Source organism: Antrostomus carolinensis, unplaced genomic scaffold (assembly GCF_000700745.2).
Source record: "Antrostomus carolinensis isolate BGI_N321 unplaced genomic scaffold, ASM70074v2 scaffold5763, whole genome shotgun sequence".
Lineage (NCBI taxonomy): Eukaryota > Metazoa > Chordata > Aves > Caprimulgiformes > Caprimulgidae > Antrostomus > Antrostomus carolinensis.
This window is the reverse complement of record NW_010305726.1, coordinates 8553-9476: the sequence shown is the minus strand read 5'-3', so window position 1 is coordinate 9476 and position 924 is coordinate 8553. Positions and strand designations below refer to the sequence as shown.

At 50.1% G+C, this 924-nt stretch overlaps 1 protein-coding gene across 1 annotated transcript in view; it reads left to right on the top strand.

Moving 5' to 3' along the window:
• PIP5K1A (phosphatidylinositol-4-phosphate 5-kinase type 1 alpha) overlaps positions 1 to 924 on the top strand; it is a 10380-nt gene that overhangs the window by 2899 nt on the left and 6557 nt on the right. Inside the window, exons 2-4 of the mRNA XM_029084243.1 lie at positions 1 to 124; positions 460 to 577; positions 825 to 922. Coding sequence (XP_028940076.1) covers positions 1 to 124; positions 460 to 577; positions 825 to 922 — 340 coding nt within the window. The remainder of the gene's footprint in view (positions 125 to 459; positions 578 to 824; positions 923 to 924) is intronic.

Here is a 924-nt window from a genome sequence, read left to right as displayed (position 1 = left end):
CATCTGCCTTGAAAGGTGCCATTCAGCTGGGCATTACACACACAGTTGGAAGCTTGAGCACCAAACCCGAAAGGGATGTTCTCATGCAAGATTTCTACGTAGTAGAAAGTATTTTCTTCCCAAGGTTGGTGCTTGCTTTCTTCTCTCTGTGGTGCTTCGATCATCAGTAGCAGCATTAGCTCCTAACCCTACTTGAGGTTAGGAGGAAGATGCACCAAACCAGGAGAGTTGAGTGCAGGAGCAAGTTCAGGTCTCCTGAGTAGAGCTCAGGGTCTTCCCTGTACGTGCCCACTGTCATGTGAGCAAACACAGGCTGGCTGTCTCGTGTGTCCCTGTTGGGTGGGTGCTTTCTGTCCCTCTGCTGTGTTAGAATCCAGCTGGTGGGTGTTTATTTTTAGGGCAGTTTCTTAAGAAATGTTCCAAATACAAATACTGGTGTGTGCTTCTCTCCCTGATCAGTGAAGGGAGTAACCTGACCCCAGCTCACCACTACAACGACTTTCGGTTCAAAACCTACGCTCCAGTGGCCTTTCGCTATTTCCGCGAGCTCTTTGGGATCCGACCAGATGATTATCTGGTGAGTTGATGGTTGGACCAGGTTCCTTTTTGTTCTCTACTCTTGTGTGATGGGAATTTATCCTCTTCCCCCTCCCGGAGCTGTGGAGTGCTGTGAGGCCCCATGGCCAGCTCTGGCAGCACAGCAGTGGATGCTGTGTGTGACCCTGGGGTTTGTCTCTGTTAATGTTTGAAAGGAAGAGCTTTTGCACTGAAGTTTCCTGTCCATGCCTCTCTCACCTCGATGTTTCTCACCTTGTGCTCCTCAGTACTCGCTCTGCAGTGAGCCACTCATTGAACTCTCAAACTCCGGGGCCAGCGGATCCCTCTTCTACGTATCCAGCGACGATGAGTTTATCATCAAAACGG